The 1,641-nt window shown below is 38.5% G+C and overlaps 1 protein-coding gene across 1 annotated transcript; it reads right to left on the minus strand.

Annotated features, from left to right (window-relative positions):
- Nucleotides 1-980: 980 nt before the first annotated feature.
- Nucleotides 981-1,292, minus strand: LOC150092217 (histone H4). Its single transcript, XM_090415202.1, has one exon. The coding sequence runs from the start codon at nt 1,290-1,292 to the stop codon at nt 981-983; it is 312 nt and encodes a 103-aa protein (XP_090271328.1).
- Nucleotides 1,293-1,641: the final 349 nt, after the last annotated feature.

The raw sequence follows: 1,641 nt of genomic DNA on the forward strand, positions 1-1,641 counted from the left end.
TGTGCAGTGACTGTTATTAATATTCTTGTAGTTATTAGGCTTTGACTTTTAAAATAATTTTAATATTCCAACACTTCTGATAAAAGAAAAATACTCTCAGGCGCAGAATATCGCGAACAAAAATCGGGTAAAAAACGAGATATTCAGAAACAAAGCGCTGCTTTGCATAAATATATAATATAAAAGCTAAAACAGCTAACGTAACACCTCGTCAAAAAAAATATAAGGGAATGGACTGAAATGAAAAAATCTCAGCTCGTGGCAAGTATTCTAATGGCGATCCCAGTAATATCGATATTAATAACATTAGTAACGATGAACGCGAAAACGAAACTTATTTACATCTTCTTCTTAGAAAAATTTAAGTGATGAACATTGATCCAGCAAGTTGGAATCTCCTTAAATGATGCCGAAAGACTGGAAATCGTAATTGAGATCAAAAAGTGATTTCGTTTTCCGCTATAATGGAAATATTCATTAAATCATTACACTCGGAAACTAAGCAATGGAGAACTTAATCGGTCAGGATTAGTGTATTCTAAAGAAAAAGATTCCCTATTTTGTTTCTGTTGCATGTTGTTTTCCAGTAATAAATTTCACTCACGGGTGACGGATATAACGATTGGGGGCATTTATGTAGCCTACAAGTAAGCAATATTTTAAGACACCATTGAAATTTAGAGGGAAGGAACAACAAAATACACTATTACACAGGACGGAAAATAACTTCCATAGGAATATAACCAAGTTCTTCCGTTGAGCTCAGCTAAATCCCACCGTGCGCATGCCCTGAATTGCGTGCTGTTATCAGAAGCCAACTTACTACCTAGTGAAAATTCAAAATCAAATTGAACACTACTAATTAAATGGTGGTACTAAATAACTTTCAGAACGAAGGACTTACAGAAAATTGTACGTATGATAATCCCTTTATCAACATTTGGTGGCCCTGAAAAGGGCCGTTTTTCTGAAGATGTTCCTCAACCGCCGAAACCATACAGCGTCTTTCCCTGACGTTTTAGAGCGTAGACGACATCCATAGCAGTTACAGTCTTCCTTTTAGCATGCTCAGTGTAGGTAACTGCATCTCTGATGACGTTTTCCAAGAATACTTTTAAGACGCCTCGAGTTTCCTCGTAGATTAGACCCGAAATACGCTTGACACCACCACGACGAGCGAGACGACGAATAGCAGGTTTGGTAATACCTTGGATGTTATCACGAAGAACCTTACGATGACGCTTGGCTCCTCCTTTTCCGAGACCTTTACCGCCTTTTCCTCTGCCTGACATCTTCGAAAGCTCAGTACTTCTTCTAAAAGCCTTGAACTGCTAAACTGCTGCGTTAAAGACACACTAACCGTCGCCCCCCCCCCCCCCCGGCTTACTCGAATATGTAAGTTCTGCGAGAACGTAAATGAAAGCTTCTATATTACTCTGTGACGTCATGATTTTTTCTCCACACCCCAAATTCTATGCCATCTTAACTGAAAGTTTCAAGAAAATATTAATTTTGAATGTTTTATCGACATTTCATATAATACACGTTTCTTATATATACTAGGGGGGGAGACAACGGCTGCAATCCCCGAGCTCCAGGCTTGGTCGACAATGAGTTTATTGTAATCCTGAAGCCATAACA

This window comes from Typopeltis vanoorti, unplaced genomic scaffold, assembly GCF_054136105.1.
Source record: "Typopeltis vanoorti isolate ZY-2024b unplaced genomic scaffold, IOZ_Tvanoo_1.0 HiC_scaffold_158, whole genome shotgun sequence".
Classification (NCBI taxonomy): Eukaryota; Metazoa; Arthropoda; class Arachnida; order Uropygi; family Thelyphonidae; genus Typopeltis; species Typopeltis vanoorti.

Bases quoted from the DNA above. Each gene is read 5' to 3' on its own strand.
- LOC150092217 (XM_090415202.1), bottom strand. From the start codon at position 1,292: ATGTCAGGCAGAGGAAAAGGCGGTAAAGGTCTCGGAAAAGGAGGAGCC.